Source organism: Pseudophryne corroboree, chromosome 2 (assembly GCF_028390025.1).
Source record: "Pseudophryne corroboree isolate aPseCor3 chromosome 2, aPseCor3.hap2, whole genome shotgun sequence".
NCBI lineage: Eukaryota > Metazoa > Chordata > Amphibia > Anura > Myobatrachidae > Pseudophryne > Pseudophryne corroboree.
In genome coordinates, this window is record NC_086445.1 from 181,750,315 (window position 1) to 181,777,582 (window position 27,268).

At 47.2% G+C, this 27,268-nt stretch overlaps 1 protein-coding gene across 2 annotated transcripts in view; it reads left to right on the forward strand.

The window, feature by feature from the left end:
* Positions 1-27,268, forward strand: part of TNS2 (tensin 2) — a 275,056-nt gene that overhangs the window by 219,848 nt on the left and 27,940 nt on the right. For both annotated transcript variants that reach the window (XM_063952083.1, XM_063952084.1), the window contains exon 19: positions 20,283-21,693. In XM_063952083.1, coding sequence (XP_063808153.1) covers positions 20,283-21,693 — 1,411 coding nt within the window. The remainder of the gene's footprint in view (positions 1-20,282; positions 21,694-27,268) is intronic.

Below are 27,268 nucleotides of genomic sequence, written 5' to 3' on the forward strand. Positions count from 1 at the left end.
TTCGTTCCGCCCTGTCGGTTTATGTACGTTACTGCCGTCACATTGTCCGACTGGACTTGAATGGCCTGATCTTGAATAAGATATGAGGCCTGCAGAAGGGCGTGGTATATAGCCCTGAGTTCCAGAATGTTGATTGGAAGGACGACTTCCTGACTTGACCATCTTCCCTGAAACTGCACCCCCTGGGTGACTGCTTGTGTCCGTGGTTAGCAGAAGCCAACTTTGAATCCCGAACTGTCGGCCCTCGATTAGGTGAGAAGTCTGTAGCCACCACAGAAGGGAGATTGTCCAGGTACGGAATTATGTTCACTCCCTGATTGCGAAGAAGAAACATCATTTCTTCCATCACCTTGGTGAACACCCTCAGTGCCGTGGAGAGACCAAAAGGCAGGGCCTGGAACTGGTAGTGACAGTCCTGCAGTGCAAATCGTAGATAAGCCTGGTGAGGCGTCCAGATCAGAATGTGAAGGTACACATCCTTGATATCCAGAGACACTAGGAATTCCCCCTCCTCCAGACCTGAGATCACCGCTCTCAGAGACTCCCATCTTGAATTTGAACACTCGCAAGTACGGGTTCAACGATTTTAGATTCAAAATCGGCCTTACCGAACCGGCCGGTTTCGGTACCACAAACAAGTTGGAATAATGGCCCTCATTCCGAGTTGATCGCTTGCTAGCTACTTTTTGCAGCCGTGCAAACGTATAGTCGCCACCCACGGGGGAGTGTATTTTCGCTTAGCAAGTGTGCGATCGCATGTGCAGCCGAGCGGGACGAAAAAGTTTTTTGTAGTTTCTGAGTAGGTCTGAACTTACTCAGCCCTTGCGATCACTTCATCCTGTCCGGTCCCAGATTTGACGTCAAACACCCGCCCTGCAAAGGCCTGGACACACCTGCGTTTTCCCTACCACTCCCAGAAAACGGTCAGTTGACACCCATAAACTCCCTCTTTCTGTCAATCTGCTTGCGAACGGCTGTGCAAATGGAATTGTCGCTAGAAGCATTGCACAGCAACAATGCTGTTTGTACCCGTACAACGCGCATGCGCATTGCGGTGCATTTGCATGCGCAGTAGTAAACTGAACGCTGCGCTGCAAAAATCTGCAGCGTGCGATCAACTCGGAATGACCCCCAATATTTCTTTTAAATGGCATCCTGTAAGGTTATACTTGCCAGCTTGTGAAACTGGTAAGCCTGATTTGAAGAATCTGTGAGGTGGGAGCTCCTAAAACTCCAGTCTATAGCCCTGGGAAACAAAATCTATGACCTAGGGATCCTGGCATGATGTTATCCAGATGTGACTGAAATTTTTTAGTCGGGCTCCCATCTGACAGTCTTCTAGGCATCGCGGTCCACCGTCATGCTGAAGGCTTTGAGGAAGCAGAGCTGGAGCTCTGTTCCGGAGAACTGGCAGTTGCTGGTTTGCGTGGTTTACCTCTAGCGCCTCTGTTGGCTGTAGAAGATCCTCTGACTTTGCCCTTAAACTTGGCAGTCCGAAAGGACTGTAGAGTAGGTCCTGAGTAGGTCGTCCTGGTTGGGGGAGCTGCAGAAGGAAGATATGTGGACTTACCCGCAGTAATTTTGGAGATCCATTTGTCTAGTTCGTCTCCAAATAAGGCCTCTCCTGTGAAGGGTAGGCCTTCCATGCCTTTCCTGGTGTCCGCGTCCGTAGTCCACTGGCGTAGCCATAAAAGCCTCTGCGTGCTGACACTGCTATAGCAATGGTATGTGCATGAAGCAAACCTACTTCTTTTATGGCTTCCACCATAAAGTTTGCAGAGTCCTGTATATGTTGCAAGAGTAAAACAATCTCCCCCCTAGATAAGGAATCCAACCCCTCATTAGGTTACCTGACCATTTAGCAATGGCTTTAGTAATCCACGCACATGCAATAGTGGATCTCTGAGCCACCCCAGCAGCCGTGTACAAGGATTTGAATGTAGTCTCAATTTTACGATCAGCCGTGTCTTTCAGGGAGGCTGCACCAGGGACAGGTAATACAATTTTTTGTGACAACCTGGATGCTGATGCATCCACTATCGGTGGACTTTACCATTTTTTCCTATCCTCAGGAGGAAAAGGAAAGGATGAGAGTAACCTCTTAGGGATTTGAAATTTCTTATCAGGATTAACCCACGGTTCTTCAAACAGGGTATTTAATTCCGTTGACACAGGAAAAGTGACTGAGGACTTATTTTTTACATTAAAATAAGATTCCTCACACTCCTCTGCTACCTTATCAGGAATTTGCAGAACTTATTAGAATTTATAGAAGCTATCTCTGATAGCTACCATAAGAGCCTCTATTCCCTGTGACAGAGCTGCATCCCCCCTCTGAGTCGACCTCCCCCTCCTCCATGTCTGACCCCTCAGCGTCAGAGTCAGACTGCAGGATATGGGCCAGAGATCGTTTTTGCGTACAAATGGTAGGGGACCGTTTCGCTTGTTTGGGGACTGAATCTCTATTCATAATCTCATCCACAGACTGTTTTAAGTATTGCGTCTCTTTCTCATGGTGGGACAATTTATTAGAGATATTGGAATTCATTATTTTAATGTAATCCAGCCACGCTGGTTCAGCCCCGCTAGTCTGAGAAGGTGCACTACACTGAGTACATAGTAGTGAGCTCCCTGGGGAAGAGGAACACTCTGCCGTACATGAAACACACTCTTTGTCTGACATATTGTAAATGTGACAGCACACACACACACACACACACACACACACACACACACACACACACACACACACACACAAGGTTAAAAACACAATTAACCCACAAAGAGCCCTTCCAGGGAGACAGATATTGGAGTCAATTCATGGCTAATTTTCACTCAGCGCCCATCCTGCGCATGCGCCTGCATTTTCTGTGGGGCAGGGCGCAGAAAATGCGATCGCCTCTGCCTGTCAATCAGGCAGGGGGGAAACGCTCCATTTCCAGGGAGGAGACGGAGCGTTGCCGGGGCGGTGCAGCGCGCACGGGGGGCGGAGGCGGACAAACGGGGGCGTGTTGGCGGTGTGATCATGGTGGCTGCGTGAACATGGCGGCGGGGCTCCTGCGGGCGCAGCTAAGCTGCGCCAGCAGGAGCTATCACTAATTTCTACAATGAAGCAGAAATTGTGAGACGATCGCAATTTCTGCTTCATCAAGGGTGGAGGCGCCAGTATGCTGGGCGGCCTTGCCCAGCGATGGGCGGCTCCCAGCATGCTAAGAAAAGGATAATTAGCAGAATTTGCTATCCTTACTGAATTAGGCACTAAATCTTGACTAAAACAAAGCAAAAAAAGAAAAAAATTAAAATGTGACTAAACCACAGGTTCTCAAACTCGGTCCTCAGGACCCCACACAGTGCATGTTTTCCATGTCTCCTCACAGATCACAAGTGAAATAATTAGCTCCACCTGTGGGTCTTTTAAAATGTGTCAGTGAGTAATTACTACACCTGTGCACTTGCTGGGTTACCTGCAAAACATGCACTGTGTGGGGTCCTGAGGACCGAGTTTGAGAACCACTGGACTAAACCAACAACCATATTAAGGAAGTTACTAAGACCAAAACGAAATTTAAATCCCTGTCAAAATGAACACTGCTGCACTGCGGGTGGGGCAGAATCCAAATTTGCAGAAAGATTTAGGGGGTTAGTCAATTAGCTCAGATAATTTCCGAGCTATTGAATTCACCCCCCTGTATATTCAATTGTCTGTGTTTTTTGGCCATTTTTAAGGCATTTTTGTCAATGCCTTTTCGTTATTTATTTTTTACGAAAAAGGCATTGGCGAAAAATGCTTCAAATTCTGGGCTGTTTTCGCCGGTGCAGGTGCAAATACACATGGATTCACCAATTCACCTTTTTTTTCCCGCTCCTGACAAATTTTTAACTAAGCGAAAAAACAGCCCTGCTATTGAATAGGGAAAATCCCCATTCACCCTAAAAAATAGCGAAAAATTACCCTAATTGAATACCCCCTTAGAGTTTAGATAGAGGGGCGTGTCCTAGCAATGTAAAAATAAATGTGTCCAGTATTTGGGGGCTGCATGCAACAGCAGCCAGTATTCATCCTGCATGCCAGCATGCTTTGTCCAGGTGCCAAGTCGCTCTTTGGTGTATAATGTCTCATTTATAGGAGGAAAGAGAAGAAATAGTATATGTGGGAGTCTGTCTTCTCAGAAGGTTGTGTAAATTCAGATTAGTGGTGAAATTACAATTCTGCATAGTAAGGAAAAAGGCAGAGGAAAATCACTCCATTTAGCTATAATGGGTCCCAGAGTTAGAGGGAGTCTACGGTGAATCAGCAGCTTACTCATTTACTCCATAAACCAACTAAAATGACTGCTGGAAATTTCCTCTCTTCATTTTTCCCACTGTGTCAGAGTCCAGTTAGACATATCTTTTTTCCAAGTGCGAGTGTTTGCCAAACCAGCTAACATTTATTTCTCTACTACAATATCAGTGAAGCTCTTGTTCCCTTTGAAGCGATGACAGAAACTACTGTAGATTGCCAATAGTGGCCTGCATGACCGTCTGGCATGGACTCTGAAACCTTGGTTCAGCAAATATTGCCCAGCCAAACTTGATGGCAGGGACTAAGCTACAGGACCCTAGAGTATAATGCGTTTAGTCACTGCTAGTGGGTTATTAATTACAGAAACTGTTAGACACACTTAATTATGAATCATAAGAAAAATGTGTTTTAAGGCGTCTAGGGGGTTATTCAGAAATGGATGCAGATCTTGCTTCTGCAGCAAAATCTGTGTCCATTTACTCACATGCTGGGGGCCGCCAAGCATATGTGGCGCCGCAATTTAATTTTGAACGCATCGAATAGAGGTCGACCCCTGCCTGTAAAGGCTGCGCTGGCAGGCGCCCCCTCCATACACAGGAAACGCAGGTGACATCAAAGGCCGGCCCGAAAACGGCCACGATGCACCTGCATTTCCCGATCTCCACCCCTGCCAACTCTGCGTCGCCACCCCCGGACGGCCGTCGCCTGTTCATCTGTTAAGCACGGTGAAGGGTCGCTCAGACACACTATGGCATGCGCAGACCCCATGGACGCGACTGCTGCATGTGAATGCATCGGCTGCTTCCACCTCTGAATAAGGCCCCTTGTGCACTGATTGCTCACTAAACCTATACATATTCAATCCCTATATGTAAATTGTGCTCCCCCTACTTAGTAATATTTCACAGTGCAACTGCAGACACTAGCGTCCTAGCATTAGGCCCATCATAGGGGCACCCACAGTCCAGCAAAAGTCACATGACATATGTTTCTTCAGCAGAGCTCTGGAATAATGCCCTGTGTAAACAAGGAACTACATAGGGATATTTAAATATTATTTAAACTGTAGCAAAGTGTGGATTAGAATTTGATGTCCACTCTACATAAGTATTACATTTTCTCTGACGTCCTAGTGGATGCTGGGAACTCCGTAAGGACCATGGGGAATAGCGGCTCCGCAGGAGACTGGGCACAACTAAAGAAAGCTTTAGGTCACCTGGTGTGCACTGGCTCCTCCCACTATGACCCTCCTCCAAGCCTCAGTTAGATTTTGTGCCCGGCCGAGGTTGGATGCACACTAGGGGCTCTCCTGAGCCCTTAGAAAGAAAGTATAGATTTAGGTTTTTTATTTTCAGTGAGACCTGCTGGCAACAGGCTCACTGCAGCGAGGGACTAAGGGAAGAAGAAGCGAACTCGCCTGCTTGCAGCCGGATTGGGCTTCTTAGGCTACTGGACACCATTTGCTCCAGAGGGATCGACCGCAGGCCCAGTCCTTGGTGTTCGGTCCCGGAGCCGCGCCGCCGCCCCCCTTACAGAGCCAGAAGCAAGAAGAGGTCCGGAAAATCGGCGGCAGAAGACATCAGTCTTCACCAAGGTAGCGCACAGCACTGCAGCTGTGCGCCATTGCTCCTCATGTACACCTCACACTCCGGTCACTGAGGGTGCAGGGCGCTGGGGGGGGGCGCCCTGAGCAGCAATATTAACACCTTGGCTGGCAAAAATACCACAATATATAGCCCCAGAGGCTATATATGAGGTAAATACCCCTGCCAGAATCCAGAAAAAAGCGGGAGAAAAGTCAGCGAAAAAGGGGCGGAGCTATCTCCCTCAGACACACTGGCGCCATTTCTCTTCACAGTGCAGCTGGAAGAAAGCTCCCCAGGCTCTCCCCTGTAGTTTTCAGGCTCAAAGGGTTAAAAAGAGAGGGGGGGCACTAAATTTAGGCGCAATATTATTTCTCTGACGTCCTAGTGGATGCTGGGAACTCCGTAAGGACCATGGGGAATAGCGGCTCCGCAGGAGACAGGGCACATCTAAAGAAAGCTTTAGGATCACCTGGTGTGCACTGGCTCCTCCCCCTATGACCCTCCTCCAAGCCTCAGTTAGATTTTCTGTGCCCGACGAGAAGGGTGCACACTAGGGGCTCTCCTGAGCTCTTTGTGAAAGTTTTAGTTTAGGTAATATTTCAGGGGTACAAATTGGAATTCGAGACGTATTCCCCTCGCCGTTTCCAAAAGTCTGTTTTACCGACGTCTCCCGCTGACAGGGAGGCAGTTTTGGAAGCCATTCACAAGCTGTATTCCCAGCAGGTGATAATTAAGGCACCCCTCCTGCAACAGGGAACGGGGTATTATTCCACACTATTGTGGTACCGAAGCCAGACGGCTCGGTGAGACCGATTTTAAAATCTAAAATCTTTGAACACTTACATACAGAGGTTCAAATTCAAAATTGAGTCACTCAGAGCAGTGATTGCAAACCTGGAAGAAGGGGACTACATGATGTCTCGGGACATCAAGGATGCTTACCTTCATGTCAAAATTTACCCTTCTCACCAAGGGTATCTCAGGTTATGGTACAGAACTGTCACTATCAGTTCAGACGCTGCCGTAGGGATGGTCCACGGCACCCCGGGTCTTTACTGAAGTAATGACCGTAATGATGATATTCCTTCGAAGGAAGGGAATTTTAGTTATCCTTTACTTGGACGATTCCCTGATAAGGGTGAGATCCAGGGAACAGTTGGAGATCGGTGTAGCACTACCTCAGGTAGGGTTGCGGCAGCACGATTGAATTCTCAATATTCCAAAATCGCAGCTGGTTCCGACGACTTGTCTTCTGTTCCTAGGGATGATCCTGGACACAGTCCAGAAAGAAGGTATTTCTCCCGGAGGAGAAAGCCAGGGAGTTATCCGAGCTAGTCAGGAACCTCCTAAAACCGAACCAAGTCTCAGTGCATCAATGCACAAGGGTTCTGGGTAAAAAGGGTGGCTTCCTACGAAGCAATCCCATTCGGCAGATTCCACGCAAGACTTTCCAGTGGAACCTACTGGACAAATGGTCCGGGTCGCATCTTCAGATGCTTCAGCGGATAACCCTGTCACCAGGGACAAGGGTATCCCTCCTGTGGTGGTTGCAGAGTGCTCATCTTCTAGAGGGCCGCAGATTCGGCATGCGGGACTGGGTCCTGGTGGCCACGGATGCCAGCCTGCGAGGCTGGGGAGCAGTCACACAGGGAAGGAATATCCAGGGCTTATGGTCAAGCCTGGAGACATCACATCACTTAAATGTCCTGAAGCTAAGGGCCATTTACAATGCTCTAAGCTTAGCAAGACCTCTGCTTCAAGGTCAGCCGGTGTTGATCCAGTCGGACAACATTACGGCAGTCACCCACGTAAACAGACAGGGTGCCACAAGAAGCAGGAGGGCAATGGCAGAAGCTGCAAGGATTCTTCGCGGGGCGAAAAACCATGTGATAGCACTGTCAGCAGTTTTCATTCCGGGAGTGGACAACTGGGAAGCAGTTTTCCTCAGCACGACCTCCACCCGGGAGAGTAAGGACTTCACCCAGAAGTCTTCCACATGATTATAAACCGTTGGGAAAAACTCGACAGGTATTGCGCCACGTCAAGGGACCCTCAGGCAATAGCTGTAGATGCTCTGGTAACACCGTGGGTGTACCAATCAGTGTATGGGTTCCCTCCTCTGCCTCTCATACCCAAGGTACTGAGATTGATAAGATGGAGAGGAGTAAGCACTATATTAGTGGCTCCGGATTGGCCAAGAAGGAATTGGTAACCGGAACTTCAAGAGATACTCACGGAGGATCCGTAGCCTCTACCTCTAAGAAGGGACCTGCTCCAGCAAGGACCTTGTCTGTTCCAAGACTTACCGCGGCTGCGTTGACGGCATGGCGGTTGAACGCCGGATCCTGAAGGAAAAAGGCATTCCGGATGAAGTCATCCCTATCCTGATCAAAGCCAGGAAGGATGTAACCGCAAAACATTATCACCGCATTTGGCGAAAATATGTTGCGTGGTGCGAGGCCAGTAAGGCTCGACGGAGGAAATTCAACTGGGTCGATTCCTACATTTCCTGCAAACAGGAGTATCTATGGGCCTGAAATTGGGGTCCATTAAGGTTCAAATTTCGGCTCTGTCAATTTTCTTCCAAAAAAGAACTAGCTTCAGTCCCTGAAGTTCAGACATTTGTTAAAGGGGTACTGCATATACAGCCTCCTTTTGTGCCTTAGTGGCACTTTTGGGATCTCCAGGTGGTTTTTGGGTTCCAAAAGTCACATTGGTTTGACACACTTAAATCTGTGGAGTTAAAATATCTCACAGAAAAAGTGGTCATGCTGTTGGCTCTGGCCTGGGCCAGGCGCGTGTCAGAACTGGTGGCTTTATCCTGTAAAAGCCCTTATCTGATTTTCCATTCGGACAGGGCGGAATTGAGGACTCGTCCTCAGTTTCTCCCTAAGGTGGTTTCAGCGTCTCACCTGAACCAAACCTATTGTGGTGCCTGCGGCTACTAGGGACTTGGAGGACTCCAAGTTGCTAGACGTTGTCAGGACCCGGAAAATATATGTTTCCAGGACGGCTGGAGTCAGGAAATCTGACTCGCTGTTTATCCTCTATGCACCCAACTAGCTGGGTGCTCCTGCTTCTAAGCAGACTATTGCTCGTTGGATTTGTAGTACAATTCAGCTTGCACATTCTGTGGCAGGCCTGCCACAGCCAAAAATCTGTAAATGCCCACTCCACAAGGAAGGTGGGCTCATCTTGGGCAGCTGCCCGAGGGGTCTCGGCTTTACAACTTGGCCGAGCAGTTACTTGGTCAGGAGCAAATACGTTTGTAAAATTCTACAAATTTGATACCCTGGCTGAGGAGGACCGGGAGTTCTCTCATTGGGGGCTGCAGAGTCATCCGCACTCTCCCGCCCGTTTGGGAGCTTTGGTATAATCCCCATGGTCCTTACGGAGTTCCCAGCATCCACTAGGACGTCAGAGAAAATAAGAATTTACTTACCGATAATTCTATTTCTCGTAGTCCGTAGTGGATGCTGGGCGCCCATCCCAAGTGCGGATTGTCTGCAATACTGGTACATAATTATTGTTACCAAAAAATTCGGGTTATTGTTGTAGTGAGCCATCTTTTCGAGAGGCTTCTCTATTATCATGCTGTTAACTGGGTTCAGATCACAAGTTGCACAGTGTGATTGGTGTGGCTGGTATGAGTCTTACCCGGGATTCAAAATCCTTCCTTATTGTGTACGCTCGTCCGGGCACAGTATCCTAACTGAGGCTTGGAGGAGGGTCATAGGGGGAGGAGCCAGTGCACACCAGGTGATCCTAAAGCTTTCTTTAGCTGTGCCCTGTCTCCTGCGGAGCCGCTATTCCCCATGGTCCTTACGGAGTTCCCAGCATCCACTACGGACTACGAGAAATAGAATTATCGGTAAGTAAATTCTTATTATATACAAGCAGCTATTGGGGAAATTTCACTCAGTTATAGTGTTAATCCCCACATTATATAGCGCTCTGGTGTGTGCTGACATACTCTCTCTCTGTCTCCCCAAAGGGCTTTGTGGGGTCCTGTCCTCAGTCAGAGCATTCCCTGTGTGTGTGCGGTGTGTCGGTACAGCTGTGTCGACATGTTTAATGAGGAGGCTTATATGGTGACGGAGCAGATGCCGATAAATGTGATGTCGCCCCCTGTGGGGCCGACACCAGAGTGGATGGTTAGGTGAAAGGTATTAACCGACAGTGTCAACTCCTTACATAAAAGGGTGGATGACGTAACAGCTGTAGGACAGCCGGCTTCTCAGTCCGCGCCTGCCCAGGCGTCTCAAAGGCCATCAGGGGCTCAAAAAACGCCCGCTCACTCAGATGGCAGACACAGATGTCGACACGGAGTCTGACTCCAGTGTCGACAAGGTTGAGTCATATACACAATCCACTAGGAACATCCGTGACTTAATCACGGCAATAAAAAATGTGTTACACATTTATGACATTAACCCAAGTACCACTAAAAAAGGGTTTTATGTTTGGGGAGAAAAAGCAGGCAGTGTTTTGTTCCCCCATCAGATGAATGAATGAAGTGTGTGAAAAGCGTGGGTTCCCTCCGATAAGAAACTGGTAATTTCTAAAAAGTTACTGATGGCGTACCCTTTCCCGCCAGAGGATAAGTTACGCTGGGAGATATCCCCTAGGGTGGATAAGGCGCTCACACGGTTGTCAAAAAAGGTGGCGCTGATATTTTAGGAACGGCCACTTTGAAGGTACCTGTTGATAAAAAGCAGGAGGCTATCCTGAAGTCTGTATTTACACACTCAGGTACTAGACTGAGACCTGCAGATCGTGCTGCTGCAGCGTGGTCGGTGACCCTGTCACACATGAGAACATATTAAAGACGTTGTCTTATATATGAGGGATGCACAGAGGGATATTTTGCCGGCTGGCATCCAAAATGAATGTAATGACCATTCTGTCAGGAGGGTATTAGAGACCTGTCACTGGACAGGTGATGCTGACTTTAAAAGGCGCATAGAGACTCTGCCTTATAAGGGTGAGGATTTATTTGGGGATGGTCTCTGGGACCTCGTATCCATTACCTCAGGTTTCCTCACAGACTAAGAAAGCACTGTATTATCAGGTACAGTCCTTTCGGCTTCAGAAAAGCAAGCGGGTCAAAGGCGCTTCCTTTCTGTACAGAGACATGGGGAGAGGGAAAAAGCTGCACCAGTCAGCCTGTTCCCAGAATCAAAATTCTTCTCTCGCTTCCTCTGAGTCCACAGCATGACGCGGGGGCTCCACAGGTGTAGCCAGGTACGGTGGGGGGCCGTCTCAAAAATTTCAGCGATCAGTGGGCTCGCTCACAGGTGGATCCCTGTTTCATTCAAGTAGTATTTCAGGGGTACAAGCTGGAATTCGAGATGTCTCCCCCCCGCCGTTTCCTCAAATATGCCTTGCCGACAACTCCCTCAGGCAGGGAGGCTGCGCTAGAGGCAATTAATAAGCTGTATTCCCAGCAGGTAATACTCAAGGTGCCCCTACTTCAACAAGGACGGGGTTACTATTCCACACGGTTTGGGGTACCGAAACCGCATGGTTCGGTGTGACCCATTTTATATTTAAAATCCTTGAACACATACATAAAAAAATTCAAGTTCAAGATGGAATCGCTCAGGGCGGTTATTGCAAGCCTGGACGAGGGGGATTACATGGGATCCCGGGACATCAAGGATGCTTACCTGCATGTCCCCATTTACCATCCTCGCCAGGAGTACCTCAGATTTGTGGTACAGGATTTCCATTACCAAGTCCAGACACTACCGTTTGGACTGTACATGGCACCGAGGGTGTTTACCAAGGTAATGGCCAAAATGATGATACTCCTTCGAAAAAAGGGAGTTTTAATTATCCCGTACTTGGACAATATCCTTATAAGGGCAAGGTCCAAGGAGCAGTTGCTAGTCGGGGTAGCACTATTTTGGAAAGTGCTACAACAGCACGGTTGGATTCTAAACAGTCCAAAGTCACAGCTGGTTCCTACGACACGTCTACTGTTCCTGGGGATGGTTCTGGACACAGAACAGAAATAAGTGTTTCTCCCGGTGGAGAAAGCCAAGGAACTGTCATCTCTAGTCAGAGACCTCCTGAAGCAAAAACAGGTATCGGTGCATCATTGCACGGGAGTCCTGGGAAAAAATGGTAGCTTCCTACGAAGCAATCCCATTCGGCAGGTTCCATGCAAGAGGGCCGCAGGTTCGGCATACAGGACTAGGTCCTAGTGACCATGGATGCCAGCCTTTGAGGCTGGGGGGCAGTCACACAGGGAAAAAACTTCCAGGGACTTTGGTCAAGTCAAGTGACTTCCCTACACATAAATATTCTGGAACTGAGGGCCATTTACAATGTCCTGAGTCAGGCAAGGCCTCTGCTTCAAAACCAGCCGGTACTGATCCAATCAGACAACATCACGGCAGTCGCCCATGTAAACCAACGGGGCGGCACAAGAAGTAGGATGGCGATGGCAGAAGCCACAAGGATTCTCCGATCGGCGGAAAATCATGTGTTAACACTGTCAGCAGTGTTCATTCCCGGAGTGGACGACTGGGAAGCAGATCTTCTCAGCGGACACGACCTCCACCCGGGAGAGTGGGGATTTCATCCAGAAATCTTCCAAAGGATTGTACACCATTGGGAAAGGCCACAGGTGGACATGATGGCGTCCCGCCTCAACAAAAAGCTATAAAAGATATTGCGCCAGGTCAAAGGACCCTCAGGCGATAGCTGTGGACGCTCTGGTAACACCGTGGGTGTACCAGTCGGTTTATGTGTTCCTCCCTCTGCCTCTCATACAAAAGGTACTGAGAATAATAGGAAGGCGAGGAGTAAGAACGATACTCGTGGTTCCGGATTGGCCAAGAAGAGCTTGGTACCCAGAACTTCAAGAAATTATATCAGAGGACCCATGGCCTCTGCCGCTCAGACAGGACCTGCGGCAGCAGGGGCCCTGTCTGTTCCAAGACTTACCGCGGCTACGTTTTGACGGCATGGCGGTTGAACGCCGGATCCTAAAGGAAAAGGGCATTCCGGAGGAAGTCATTCCTACGCTGATTCAAGCCAGGAAAGATGTAACTGCAAAACATTATCACCGCATATGGCGAAAATATGTTGCTTGGTGTGAGGCCAAAAAGGCCCCAACAGAGGAATTTCAACTAGGTCGATTTCTGCATTTCCTACAAGCAGGAGTGTCTATGGGCCTAAAATTAGGCTCCATTAAGGTACAGATCTCGGCTCTGTCGATTTTCTTCCAAAAAGAACTAGCTTCAGTACCTGAAGTTCAGACATTGTAAAAGGAGTGCTGCATATTCAGCCCCCGGTTGTGCCTCCAGTGGCACCTTGGGTTCTCAACGGGGTGTTGAGTTTCTTAAAATCACATTGGTGTGAGCCACTAAAAACCGTGGATCTAAAATATCTCACGCGGAAAGTGGTCATGTTATTGGCCTTGGCTTCGGCCAGGCGTGTATCAGAATTGGCGGCTTTGTCATATAAAAGTCCTTATCTGATTTTCCATATGGATAGGGCAGAATTGAGGGCTCGTCCCCAGTTTCTCCCTAAGGTGATATCAGCTTTTCACTTGAACCAGCTATTGTAGTGCCTGCGGCTACTAGGGACTTGGAGGATTCCAAGTTACTGGACGTAGTCAGGCCCTTGAGAAATTATGTTTCCAGGACGGCTAGAGTCAGGAGAACTGACTCGCTGTTTATCCTGTATGCACCCAGCAAACTGGGTGCTCCTGCTTCTAAGCAGACTATTGCTCGCTGGATTTGTAGCACAATTCAGCTGGCGCATTCTGCGGCTGGACTACCGCAGCCAAAATCTGTAAAAGCCCATTCCACAAGGAAGGTGGGCTCATCTTGGGCAGCTGCCCGAGGGGTCTCGGCTTTCCAACTTTGCCGAGCTGCAACTTGGTCAGGGGCAAACACGTTTGCTAAATTCTACAAAATTGATACCCTGGCTGAGGAGGACCTGGAGTTCTCTCATTCGGTGCTGCAGAGTCATCCGCACTCTCCCGCCCGTTTGGGAGCTTTGGTATAATCCCCATGGTCCTTACGGAGTTCCCAGCATCCACTAGGACGTCAGAGAAAATAAGAATTTACTCACCGGTAAATCTATTTCTCGTAGTCCGTAGTGGATGCTGGGCGCCCATCCCAAGTGCGGATTGTCTGCAATACTTGTATATAGTTATTGCCTAACTAAAGGGTTATTGTTGAGCCATCTGTTGAGAGGCTCAGTTATATTCATACTGTTAACTGGGTATAGTATCACAAGTTATACGGTGTGATTGGTGTGGCTGGTATGAGTCTTACCCGGGATTCAAAATCCTTCCTTATTGTGTACGCTCGTCCGGGCACAGTGTCCTAACTGAGGCTTGGAGGAGGGTCATAGTGGGAGGAGCCAGTGCACACCAGGTGACCTAAAGCTTTCTTTAGTTGTGCCCAGTCTCCTGCGGAGCCGCTATTCCCCATGGTCCTTACGGAGTTCCCAGCATCCACTACGGACTACGAGAAATAGATTTACCGGTGAGTAAAATCTTATTATTGTCATTTATTATATTCGGTTGCTGGGTGATTCTCCCGAGGCCCATTATCTGCTTTTCTGGGCATGTCCTAATAACTCTACAACCATCATTGCAAAACCATTGCGGCACATGTGCAGTTGAGACGTATGCGCAGTAGGAAAATCTTGGTCTTTTACTACTCTGGGCAGTTTGTTGTCCTAGAAGGTGTCCATATAGGGCTGGTTGGTACTATTGCTGGCAGACCCCACACTGGTAAAATTTGGTACTGGTTGTGGTACACCATTTTTTTATGATTATTATTATTATTTATTTAAGTTGCCACAAACATGGTGTAGTATCGGCAGTTGTGAGAGTGTTAACCCCAAAGCACATCACCAGCAGTTTGGCTTCTCAGGTTATTACTTCTAGCAATTTGGTATCCAAAATTGGCGTGAGCATGTTATTACATTTTGCCCATGGCGTGCTATTGTTGCGTTCAACAAGGAAAACGCATAGGTGACCACAGTTCCTAATCTTAAAGATTTCTTCCTGGAAACTTTGTCCTTGGAATTGTCCCTGTTCTCCAGTGTTGTTTGGCTTTTTCTGTATGTTACACACAATTTTTACATCTATTTCAGTTATCTAGGCTTAATGAGGCATATACACGGAACGATTTGTCAAAAGATGTGGCGTTTCCGGCACGGTTCTGATTGATTGGACGACCAATTGTGTTATGTGTGTGCACGATATTGTGCACGGCATGCTCCCGTGGGGTCGTCCATCTCTTCCCCTGATCTTTCTACATGCTCAAAAGATCAGGGGGTGTGGCTGACTATCCCATGCATTGCTACCCGGGGTGAGGGGCGGCCATGCACCTAATCGCTGCTTGTGTATGGCCGCCCGATATGTCTGCCCTGGTATCATCCGCCACATCGGTGGGTACACATTGTACTGTGTGTAGCCACCGTTAGACTTTTCGATGAACATAACCTTTGGATATGGTGTCAGGAGTAACATGTACAGATGGAGGTGGCACCATCGCAAACAAGCACTCCCGGCGTGACTAGGCAATCCGTCCGCCTAGTCACGCCGGGAGTGCACAGAGACACTCCCATTCAGAGCTTCTCTTCCCAGCTGCGCGGACGGAGACGCTCTCCATTCAAGTAAATGGGGTGCGTCGCGGGAGCGTGCGCCCGGGCAGATGGGGACACTCTAGGCAATAGGGCGCGCCTAGTCACAGACGGAGCCACGACTAGTGTGGCTCCATCTGTATGGAGGCACTGTGTCAGCAGCCAAGGGTCCCAGGAAGATATTTTAATTTCGGCTACTATGGAGAATGCTATAAAACACTGTTCCAACCAATCAGCTCCTAACTGACATTTTTTCAAACACAGCCTGTAACATGACAGTTAGGAGCTGATTGACTGGTACTTTATCTCTCTGCATCCTTCCCCACCCGCCTCAGGGAGAGGGAACTACTATAGTACTATTTTTAACCCTGGCCCCTCATTATCTGTCTTGCTCAGGGTCTTAGGGGTCTATTCATGAAGCAGTGAAAAGTGTGGAGAAGTTGCCTATGGCAACCAATCAGCATTGACGTGCCATTTGTAATTTGCATACTACAAAATTATACAGAGCCGCCTATGCGCTCACATCTCCACTCTGTTCACTGTTTCATGAATAGACCCCTCCATATGGAGGCGGGGACACTCCCATGACCCACCACTGCAGCCATAGTGAGCAGAGCCCATCCTCAGTGAGGTTAGACAGCTTTGTACCAAATCATAATCAGACATGGTGGAATGGTGTTTCTACAGGAGGGATGTGTCACAGGATAGTGATGTGGAACAAATGTATTACAGAGATGTCTGTGGCCAGATGTGATGTGACCTTAATCTCTATGGGTTACATTTTCTAAAGCTTCTAAAAATGAAAATTGGTGATGTTGCCCATAGCAACCAATCAGATTCTGTCTATCATTTCTCTATTACATCCTAGAAAATTATAGAATCTGATTGGTTGCTATGGTCACCACTTTAAAATTGTAGAAGCTTTAGTAAATATACCCCTGCATATCATATCCATGCCCTTATCTGCGCCTACTTTTTAACAATGTTGATCTGTGTGACATCACTGCACAGAAGTTTCTCTTTTTCTGTGGTATTCAATGTAATTCGCATTTTTACGCAAATTACGTTTTCTTGTGTCCTTACAAATCACTAGCATCTCCATTAGACAAAAAATGTGAGCACAACTTCTACAAAACAATTAAAATAAGGCATGTTTTGTTGGTACATGGAGTGCGCTACCTCCATGATGCTCCATAACATGAAGCATCTATCCTTTACCAAGATGCCACCAATAACTAATTTGTGCATGCACGGCTCCATCTTTCTGCTGACACACGGGTGTGTAGTACTCAGCTCTGTGTGGGACCCTGTGATATGTCCTACATTACCTGCCTACATACAGGACCAGCATGCTCCACTGCATGCTCCGCTCCAGCTCCGCTATTTGTCTGTGTTTCTGTGCATGGCTGTACAATGCCAGTGCACTGCAATAAACCCAAGCTTCTTTATGGAAGTGTCGGCTATTTACTAACTGTGTACACCACAAAATAGTACACACACATCAACATGTTTCAGTCAGGCTTTTCCAACATTTGGTTGACATGATATGCTGCCATTTATCCCCAGCCTTGGGTGGGCTTGTCTAAACAATTTTATTTTATTTTTTACTATGTGAGGTACAAGATGAGAGCGAGAAAGTTAATACACACATTTGTGTGCAATATAGCTGTCTAAAAACCAGAATCAGGATTCACTAAAGCCCTAAATTATTGGCAAATATTAAAATGATATTCAAACATAAAGTTCTGCTTATATGAATAACATGAAGAGAGACTGAGAAGCTTCATCAATCCCATAGGATTAGCATAATGTCACTATGTCTGACAGAGTTTGATGAATTCAGTCTATATTAAAGGATGATATACGCAAGGCTGAAAATTCCCAAAGGTTATTTGCCTGTGGTCCAGTATTCTGAATATTTGGCCAGACCCCATGTTTTCTGTGTGCCCCCTCCTGCCCCTCTGCCTGCTTCTCTCACACAGACAAGTGGGGGATGACACTGTCTCGGAAATAAGACAGGAGTGAGGCGGCTATTGTGTTTGATTCGCTCTTATTTTCTTCTGCCAGCCCAGGCCCAAATGTAATAGTATAGGAGCTGTGGGCAGCATTGACATTTTTGCGATATAGCCCTCAGATTTAAAGCGGTAATTTTGTTTTAATGAAAAAACAGGTTGGTTTTACATTTTAAAATGAATTTTGGCTTTAGATCTAACGCCCATATTGACATCCTCGCTGTCCTCAGGTGACATTTGGGCCCGTGTGTCTTTTCAAAAAAGCGAGCAAGTGGGAATGAGCGACATTGCAGTAAGGTTATTCCACCAAAACTGAATCTTTGGCTTTGGGTATAATTATGCTTTAGGGATAGATGTATCAAACCTTCGAGAGAGATAACTGGAGAAGTTACTCATAGCAAACCAGTCAGGTTCTAGCATTCATTTATCTAGCAGTCTATAAAATGACATAACCTGATTGGTTGCTGTGGCAGCTTCTCTGCTTTATCTCTCTCAAAGGTTTAATACATCTCCCCTTTAATGTGAGAAGATTATTTACAGAGGAGAGGTTGTGTTTTCTGTTTAGAAGGTTTGCTGTATAAACCATGTAGTCTATGAAGCGCACTGCAGAAAACTCCATTTTATTCCCATACACTTCCCTGTACTGACAATTCCACAACCCATTTCTTTGAGAATGTAATGACTCATTCTGGAGCTGCCAAGATCATTTACAAGTCCTATGGGCAAAAAGTTTAGAAGAATTTTCTGAAACCTACTCCGGCTCCCACCCTGAATTACTTTACCCAGTCAAGGCTGCACTCAAGTTTGTTTTGTATGATCTCCACAGCAATGACTTGGAGACGCTCAGGAGCTTCTAAACTCGCAGACCCTATGCATTCCATTATATTCATTTAACTGTACAAGAAGCCAGATGTAATATGCTCTGGGGAAAGAATTTCCTCACGTGTTTGTTCTGAGTCAATTATGAGGAGATATTGAAACGTACTGAACAGGTGTTACCGGTTAGAGAGACACCACCATTCAGTAGTTACAATGGTTTTATTCGTCTCTGATAATTATGAACAGTAAAGTGCGCATATCTCCTACGGATGTTATACCGACGGATGGGGTGCGCTCGCCACAGGTTCTATTCCCACTCTATGGGTTCCGTGGACACCCAAGGGTGGGAAAAGACCTTGTTAGCTGGGATTCCGGCTGTCTGCATTGTCAGTGGTCAGGATTCCTGCGTCGGTATCCTGAGCAGCGGTATCCGACCGCCGGCAACTTAACTGCATCCCTCCCCTACACATGGTGGATGTAATTTAGGAGGTATGCTGCATAAGCACAGCAAAACTCTCCGGCACTTGGGTGGATTGGTCCACTCAGCACACTTCCAGGCCTACTCACTGCTCCCAGGAGGCACCTCCCCCAAAAATGTGCTTGGAGTTGTGAGGAGGGGAAAATCTGAAGAGATGCACTGTGCAAAAGTTACATTACATTAATAAAAATACTCAATCAACCATTTTCCCCCCACAAAACTACATTTATTAAATAAAGAAGTAATACAGCCTTAAAAGTATATAGTGAAAATTAAGTGAGGGGTACCAGACATGGAACTTCATAATACCTGGATACATATAAAGGTGTTGAAAATAAAAAAATAAAAACATATCACATAATAAATGTATACTAAAGGGGGGTACACAGAGAGATGTATGCTTAATTTCTAAGCAATCTGACTAGCACAGATCGCTCCGTGTGTATGCCCCATAGCGATGTTCGGCCCCGAGCGTTGCTATCACCGGTTCTAGATTGGGCCAAATGTAGTTAGATCGCTCACTTCAGTGATGGGTGAAGTAAGAGTCCCGTCCCGTTCTCCCCCCGCCCCCACCACCACTCCTCGCTCAGCACACATCGTGCTGTGTGCTGAGCGTTCTGTGCTAGATCGCTCAGCACACATCTCTGTACACATCGCTACATGTGTACCCCCCTTAAATCCAGTATTAGTTAAAATATCACAGGTTATGCAACTATAGAGAAAAGAGAAAAGAAAAAGGGAGGAGGGTAGGGGAAATGAAGTTAGATAACGGTGGATTCTTAACCAAAGGAAGAAGCCATTGGTGTGGTTCCAATTCAAACAAAGTGGATAAAAAATGAAAAGACCTAAGACGGGAAAATAGAGAAAGATACAGCAGAACCAAAGAATGAGGCGTAAAGAGAGGACTCCTTAAATTCCAGCGATAACCAAGTGCCTGAAATATCCAGAAGCTTGCTGGAAGAGAAGGAAATTATATCCTCCATATCCATGGAAGAGTCAATCCTCTTGAACCAATCCTTGATAAGAGGGGGCAGTAGATGAGCCATAGAACCGGGATCACGGCCTTTGTTGCGTTATTGAGATGTCGAAGGAGGGATATTTGTATTAGTTTCAGTAATAGCAGAAGTAATATTTAAAAGCCAAAATCCCGGGTTCATCAGTCATTTGAAAGAATTATGAGATCATCATGAGGGCGTCAGGACTGTCTTTATTAAATTATATTTTTTACGAGGATCTAGTGACGTCACTGAGTTATGAGGCAAAAAGTACCTTATGTCTCAATGATGTCACCAATTAATCATAATTTACATGAATGATCGTTCAGCCCACTAAATGGCTGCCTCCTCTATGCCTAAGTGACAGGATCACTTTAATATGTGTTCCAGTTGTTTTGTTTTTGCTAATGAAAGATCAGAGTACATTATATACCCCACCATGCTATGTAACAACACTGAAGTGCTTCCAACTGCCTGTCCTCCTTCTTGCAGATTTCCCTGACCATGGCGTGCATAGAAATGCTCTGTCATCCCAGCTACCGAAGCCCCCAGCTGCAGCACCTGCAACCAGTTTATCTGCTGTAACACATCCAAACTCTGTTGTTCACGCACGAAACCCACTGCACACCAGCACCCCAGCAAATGATCACCATTCTGGACACACCTACACAAATCCCCTTACACATGGAAACAACACAGTGCAATCAGGTGACTTTGTTCATCCTCAGAGCCCTGTGCACACCAGTACCCCCATAAACACATACTATCAGCTATCACAGACACAACAGAATCCTATCCATACACAAAACGCAGCTGTTCAAACCCAGTGTAGTATTCTTAGGCACTCGGGTTCTTCACCACCGCATAGGCAGTTGTCACAAGCAGACCATGCAACACAGCCGCAAAATCCCTCTGTACAGCAGAAGCTGAGCCCTCCACGTGCACACGTGCATTTTCATAGCCAAGTGCACACACAGCCTCCTGTTGCACAGGCCAACGGCTTTGTGCAAAAGAATATTCCTCCTGTACAGTCCCAGAACTCTGAGCAGATACAGAACACACCAACACCAGTAGCACATAACAGCAGAATGACACAGGAGCAGATACACAATACACAAACACCAGTAGCACATAACAGCAGAATGACACAGGAGCAGATACAGAATACACCAACACCAGTAGCACATAACAGCAGAATGACACAGGAGCAGATACAGAATACACCAACACCAGTAGCACATAACAGCAGAATGACACAGGAGCAGATACAGAATACACCAACACCAGTAGCACATAACAGCAGAATGACACAGGAGCAGAGTGTGTATACAAACAGTATTGTGCGCACACAGGGCTTCACACATCCACTATCTCCACCAACCAGTACTGGGCAAGCACTAGGTCCAAGCCCACACGCATCCCTGCAGTCACAAAGTCCTGCAACACAGACTTCATCTGTTGTGCAAACACACAGCCCAAGTTCCCATCCATATTCACCTGTGACTTCACACAGTCCTGCAGTTCAGGCATCCACAGCGGTGCCCAGCCATAGTGCACTTACACAGACAAATATCCCTAAGCAGACCTCAGTCCATTTGCACAGTCCAGCCTGCACAGATACTCCATGTATACAAGCAAACAATACTGTTCACGCGCAGAGTCCGTTTGTGCACTCAGACAGCACTATGCAAGTACATAGCACAGTGCGCACACAGATGCCGTCTCTAGCGTTACACAGTCCTGTACACAAACAGAGCCCCCAAACACACAGCACCGTGCACATACAAACAGCTTCTCTACAGACATTCAGAAATCCCTACAACCAGAGTCCGTCTGTACCAAACTACAGACCGGTGTATGCACACAACTCTGCGCAGCCATCCAGTCCTCCCAGCACAGACAGGTGAGTCTATATGTTTCACGTTCATGTAAGCTTTTAAGAGAGTCAAGGCCATTATACTAAAGAGGCAAAAAGGGCATTTGCCAGGGGCCAGACTTGAGGGTAAAGGAGCCTGCATAGTTGAGGTTCTACAAAAAGTGAGTCAGCCTCCAGTGATCTAGAAAGCTTAATGCACAGACAACTTCATCTATTATACTCCTTAGGATATAGATTCCTCATGTTCTACAAAAAACATTGGGCCCGCTAATGTGATCTTTGTCTAGACCGTGATTATGTCTTAATGTGGCCTAGCATAGAAAGTCATGTGTAATACATATATGAAATACAGAGCATGTTAATAGAATTACCACTGCAAATTGTAATCCAATAACCAGGATACTGTAGCTCTAACATTTAGGTTACAGTTGCCTTTTTGATACATAGTTTAATTTTACTATATTCTATAGGATCTGATATTTGACTTCTTTTAATAGGAAAGGGGAACATATGACGTTCACAAATAATATATGTAAATACCTAAAATTATGTAGTATTGCCAGCTTTTATTGAATGGAAATTTCCAATAATGTTGGTTGACCATTGGCTGTGAACAGAGAAAATTTAGTATTTTGTTTTCTAAGAAGATGGTAACGATGGCCAAACAAGGGCTGATCCTCCTACTTGCCCTCAGAGCATCATTTAGCTAAACATGCAGGTTGCCAATTTGGTATCTTATCTGGGCATGCGTTCAATTATGGTTAATAGATATCCCATTGATTTTAATAGTATCGTTATCTGGGGTCACTGGTGTTTTGTGTCAGGGAAGTTGTCCTATATCAGCTGTACACAGGATGCGTAGCTAGCTGATCTGTAGATTGAAATGGTCATTAACTATCCACAAGATATGCCATTGCCCAATACAATTGTTTTTGTGTATATGGAGCTATACTGCAGCACACCTCCATCTCAGATTTTGTAATTGCCACCATAAAAAGGCCCAAATATAGAAGCCTGTGGACAGATGCAGCCGCTAGATGTAAAGCTACAATATTTGCTGCTTTAAATCTAGTGCCTACTCTACATCAGTGCAATTTTGCAGCATCCTGCAGGCTTTTACGCTTGGGCATCTGGTGTGGCTGGAAACTGATATGATGAAAATAGAGATACTGTAACATCACTTCAAAGTCCTATACTATACTCTTTCCTGTTTAACATTTGCCTGGAAGCTGCAAATACGTAAGCCAAGTCCTGTTTTCCACTAATTCCTAAGTCTTTTTGTGGGGTTGTGAAAATATGTTCCGCAAACCAACCCTCCCTCTCCACTAGACGAATAAAGCCCCCCTATACCGCGCTGACACCTAAGAAGAATTGACCTGCTTTTCCCAGTTATCAGAATATGGAATATGTGCTTATCTGCAAGAAAATAAGAATTTACTTACCGATAATTCTATTTCTCGTAGTCCGTAGTGGATGCTGGGGACTCCGTCAGGACCATGGGGAATAGCGGCTCCGCAGGAGACAGGGCACAAAAATAAAGCTTTAGGATTAGGTGGTGTGTACTGGCTCCTCCCCCTATGACCCTCCTCCAAGCCTCAGTTAGGATACTGTGCCCGGACGAGCGTACACAATAAGGAAGGATATTGAATCCCGGGTAAGACTCATACCAGCCACACCAATCACACCGTATAACTTGTGATCTGAACCCAGTTAACAGTATGACAAACGTAAGAGCCTCTGAACAGACGGCTCACAACAATAACAACCCGAATTTGTTTGTAACAATAACTATGTACAAGTATTGCAGACAATCCGCACTTGGGATGGGCGCCCAGCATCCACTACGGACTACGAGAAATAGAATTATCGGTAAGTAAATTCTTATTTTCTCTAACGTCCTAAGTGGATGCTGGGGACTCCGTCAGGACCATGGGGATTATACCAAAGCTCCCAAACGGGCGGGAGAGTGCGGATGACTCTGCAGCACCGAATGAGAGAACTCAAGGTCCTCCTCAGCCAGGGTATCAAATTTGTAGAATTTTGCAAACGTGTTTGCCCCTGACCAAGTAGCAGCTCGGCAGAGTTGTAATGCCGAGACCCCTCGGGCAGCCGCCCAGGATGAGCCCGCTTTCCTTGTGGAATGGGCCTTGACAGATTTAGGTTGTGGCAAGCCTGCCACAGAATGTGCAAGTTGAATTGTGCTACAAATCCAACGAGCAATCGTCTGCTTAGAAGCAGGAGCACCCATCTTGTTGGGTGCATACAATATAAACAGTGAGTCAGACTTTCTGACTCCCGCCGTTCTTGAAATATATATTTTCAATGCCCGGACCACGTCCAACAACTTGGAATCCTCCAAATCGTTAGTAGCCGCAGGCACCACAATAGGCTGGTTCAGGTGAAACGCTGACACCACCTTAGGCAGAAAATGAGGACGCGTCCGCAGTTCTGCCCTGTCCGTATGGAAAATCAGATATGGGCTCTTATATGATAAAGCCGCCAATTCTGATACTCTCCTGGCTGAAGCCAGGGCCAGTAGCATGGTTACTTTCCATGTAAGATACTTCAACTCCACCGATTTGAGCGGCTCAAACCAATGGGATTTGAGAAAATCCAAGACTACATTAAGATCCCACGGTGCCACTGGGGGCACAACCGGGGGCTGTATATGTAGTACTCCTTTTACAAAAGTCTGGACTTCAGGAACTGAAGCCAATTCTTTCTGGAAGAAAATCGACAGGGCCGAAATTTGAACCTTAATGGACCCCAATTTGAGGCCCATAGACAATCCTGTTTGCAGGAAATGTAGGAATCGACCCAGTTGAAATTCCTCCGTGGGGGCCTTCCTGGCCTCACACCACGCAACATATTTTCTCCAAATGCGGTGATAATGTTGTGCAGTCACCTCCTTCCTGGCTTTTACCAGTGTAGGAATGACCTCTTCCGGAATGCCTTTTTCCCTTAGAATTCGGCGTTCAACCGCCATGCCGTCAAACGCAGCCGCGGTAAGTCTTGGAATAGACACGGTCCCTGCTGAAGCAGGTCCCGTCTTAGAGGTAGAGGCCACGGATCCTCCGTGAGCATCTCTTGAAGTTCCGGGTACCAAGTTCTTCTTGGCCAATCCGGAGCCACTAGTATCGTTCTTACTCCCTTTTGCCGTATAATTCTCAGTACTTTTGGTATGAGAGGCAGAGGAGGGAACACATACACTGACTGGAACACCCACGGTGTTACCAGAGCGTCCACAGCTATTGCCTGAGGGTCTCTTGACCTGGCGCAATACCTGTCCAGTTTTTTGTTGAGGCGGGACGCCATCATATCCACCATTGGTTTTTCCCAACGGTTCACAATCATGTGGAAGACTTCTGGATGAAGTCCCCACTCTCCCGGGTGTAGATCGTGTCTGCTGAGGAAGTCTGCTTCCCAGTTGTCCACTCCCGGAATGAATACTGCTGACAGTGCTATCACATGATCTTCCGCCCAGCGAAGAATCCTTGCAGCTTCTGCCATTGCTGTCCTGCTTCTTGTGCCGCCCTGTCTGTTTACGTGGGCGACTGCCGTGATGTTGTCCGACTGGATCAACACCGGCTGACCCTGAGCATTGTAAATCGCTCTTAGCTCCAGTATATTTATGTGAAGAGACATCTCCAGGCTTGACCATACTCCCTGGAAGTTTCTTCCCTGTGTGACCGCTCCCCAGCCTCTCAGACTGGCATCCGTGGTCACCAGGACCCAGTCCTGTATGCCGAATCTGCGGCCCTCTAACAGATGAGCACTCTGCAACCACCACAGAAGAGACACCCTTGTCCGTGGCGATAAGGTTATCCGCTGATGCATCTGCAGATGTGATCCGGACCATTTGTCCAGCAGATCCCACTGAAAAGTTCATGCGTGGAATCTGCCGAATGGAATCGCTTCGTAAGAAGCCACCATCTTTCCCAGGACTCTTGTGCATTGATGCACAGACACTTTCCCTGGTTTTAGGAGGTTCCTGACAAGTTCGGATAACTCCCTGGCTTTCTCCTCCGGAAGAAACACCTTTTTCTGAACCGTGTCCAGAATCATTCCCAGGAACAGCAGACGTGTCGTCGGGGTCAACTGAGATTTTGGAAAATTCAGAATCCACCCGTGTTGTTGCAGCACTAGTCGGGTTAGTGCTACTCCGTCCTCCAGCTGTTCTCTGGACCTTGCCCTTATCAGGAGATCGTCCAAGTAAGGGATAATTAATACGCCTCTTCTTCGCAGAAGAATCATCATTTCGGCCATTACCTTGGTAAAGACCCGAGGTGCCGTGGACAATCCAAACGGCAGCGTCTGAAACTGATAATGACCGTTTTGCACCACGAACCTGAGGTACCCTTGATGTGAAGGGCAAATTGGGACATGCAGGTAAGCATCCTTTATGTCCAGGGACACCATAAAGTCCCCTTCTTCCAGATTCGCTATCACTGCTCTGAGTGACTCCATCTTGAACTTGAATTTTTGTATGTACAGGTTCAAAGATTTCAGATTTAGAATAGGTCTTACCGAGCCGTCCGGCTTCGGTACCACAAATAGCGTGGAGTAATACCCCTTTCCCTGTTGTAGGAGGGGTACCTTGACTATCACCTGCTGAGAAAACAGCTTGTGAATGGCTTCCAATACCGTCACCCTGTCTGAGGGAGACATTGGCAAAGCAGACTTTAGGAACCTGCGAGGGGGAGACTTCTCGAATTCCAACCTGTAACCCTGAGATACTACCTGCAGGATCCAGGGGTCCACCTGTGAGCAAGCCCACTGTGCGCTGAAATTCTTGAGTCGACCCCCCACCGCTCCTGAGTCCGCTTGTAAGGCCCCAGCGTCATGCTGAGGGCTTTGCAGAACCCTGAGAGGGCTTCTGTTCCTGGGCAGGGGCTGCTTGCTGCCCTCTCTTACCCCTTCCTCTGCCCCGGGGCAGATATGACTGTCCTTTTGTCCGCTTGTTCTTATAGGACCGAAAGGACTGCGGCTGAAAAGACGGTGTCTTTTTCTGTTGGGAGGGGGTCTGAGGTAAAAAGGTGGATTTTCCGGCAGTTGCCGTGGCCACCAGATCCGATAGACCGACGCCAAATAATTCCTCCCCTTTATACGGCAATACTTCCATATGTCGTTTGGAATCCGCATCACCTGACCACTGTCGCGTCCATAAACTCCTTCTGGCAGATATGGACATCGCATTTACTCTCGATGCCAGAGTGCAAATATCTCTCTGAGCATCTCGCATATAAAGGAAAGCATCCTTTAATTGCTCTATAGTCAATAAAATACTGTCCCTATCCAGGGTATCAATATTTTCAGTCAGGGAATCCAACCAGACGACCCCAGCACTGCACATCCAGGCTGAGGCGATGGCTGGTCGCAGTATAACACCAGTATGTGTGTATATACTTTTTAGGGTAGTTTCCAGTCTCCTATCAGCTGGATCCCTGAGGGCGGCCGTATCAGGAGACGGTAACGCCACTTGTTTTGATAAGCGTGTGAGCGCCTTATCCACCCTAGGGGGTGTTTCCCAGCGCGCCCTAACCTCTGGCGGGAAAGGGTATAATGCTAATAACTTTTTTGAAATTAGCACTTTTCTATCTGG